General features: G+C 79.5%; 1 protein-coding gene across 1 annotated transcript; it reads right to left on the reverse strand.

Annotated features, from left to right (window-relative positions):
• Positions 1–110: 110 nt before the first annotated feature.
• On the reverse strand, positions 111–678 carry MNEG_14985 (hypothetical protein; the record flags this gene model as incomplete). The annotated part of the gene is made up of 2 exons (XM_014036545.1): positions 111–230; positions 292–678. 2 exons carry the CDS (start codon positions 676–678, stop codon positions 111–113), a joined length of 507 nt encoding a protein of 168 aa, XP_013891999.1.
• Positions 679–805: the final 127 nt, after the last annotated feature.

Here is an 805-nt window from a genome sequence, read left to right on the forward strand (position 1 = left end):
GCCGCCCGCGCCGCCCGCCGGCCCGCCGCTGCTGCGCCGCCCGCCGCGCTGCTGCGTGCGTGTGCTGCGACGGAAGATGCAGAGGTTCAGCATCTGGAGCTTCTGCTGTATCAGGCACGCCCGGTGGTCGGGCGCCGGCGGCCCGCCCATCCCCGCCTGCCGCCCGCCGCCGCCGCCACCGCCGCCGCCGTCGCCGCGGCCAGGGGACCGGGGCGGCGGTGGCTCGGCGGCTGCAGAAGCGGCAGGCATGCGCGGCAGCAAGGCGTGGCCCTCCCAAAACTGTAGGCGTACCTCATCCACAAAACGCTGCCACAGCAGCGCGATGGCACGCGCGTTGCCAAACGTGAGGCAGTGAAGCGCGAGACGCCCCAGCAGGCTGCCCCGGCACGCAGCGCGCGGCAGCGCCGCCTGCTGCGCCGGCTGCGGGTGCTCGGCCCCATCCGCCGCCTGCGCGGCCGCGCCCACGGCCGCGCCGCTGCCCGCGGCGCCGCCGAAGCTGCTGAGCCGCCCGCGAGCCGCGGGGCTGAACAGGTCGCGCATGACCCCCTGCAGCACACCCTCTGGTGGCAGCGGCGGCGGCGCCTCGCCGCGCGCCTCCCACCACTCCGCGCCGGCGAGCTCATACAGGGTGCCCGCGCCCTGCGCCGCCGTCCGCGCCGTCAGCAGCGCGCTCAGCATGGTGCTGAAGCTGCCCAGATCCGGCCCCCCGCGCCGCCCGGCCGCCGCACCCGCGCCGCCGGCGCCGTCGCCGGCGGCGGCGCCCGGCTTCGGGCGTGGCGCTGCGCGGCCGCCGGCGGGCTGGGGG

Source organism: Monoraphidium neglectum, assembly GCF_000611645.1.
Source record: "Monoraphidium neglectum strain SAG 48.87 unplaced genomic scaffold scaffold04929, whole genome shotgun sequence".
Classification (NCBI taxonomy): domain Eukaryota; kingdom Viridiplantae; phylum Chlorophyta; class Chlorophyceae; order Sphaeropleales; family Selenastraceae; genus Monoraphidium; species Monoraphidium neglectum.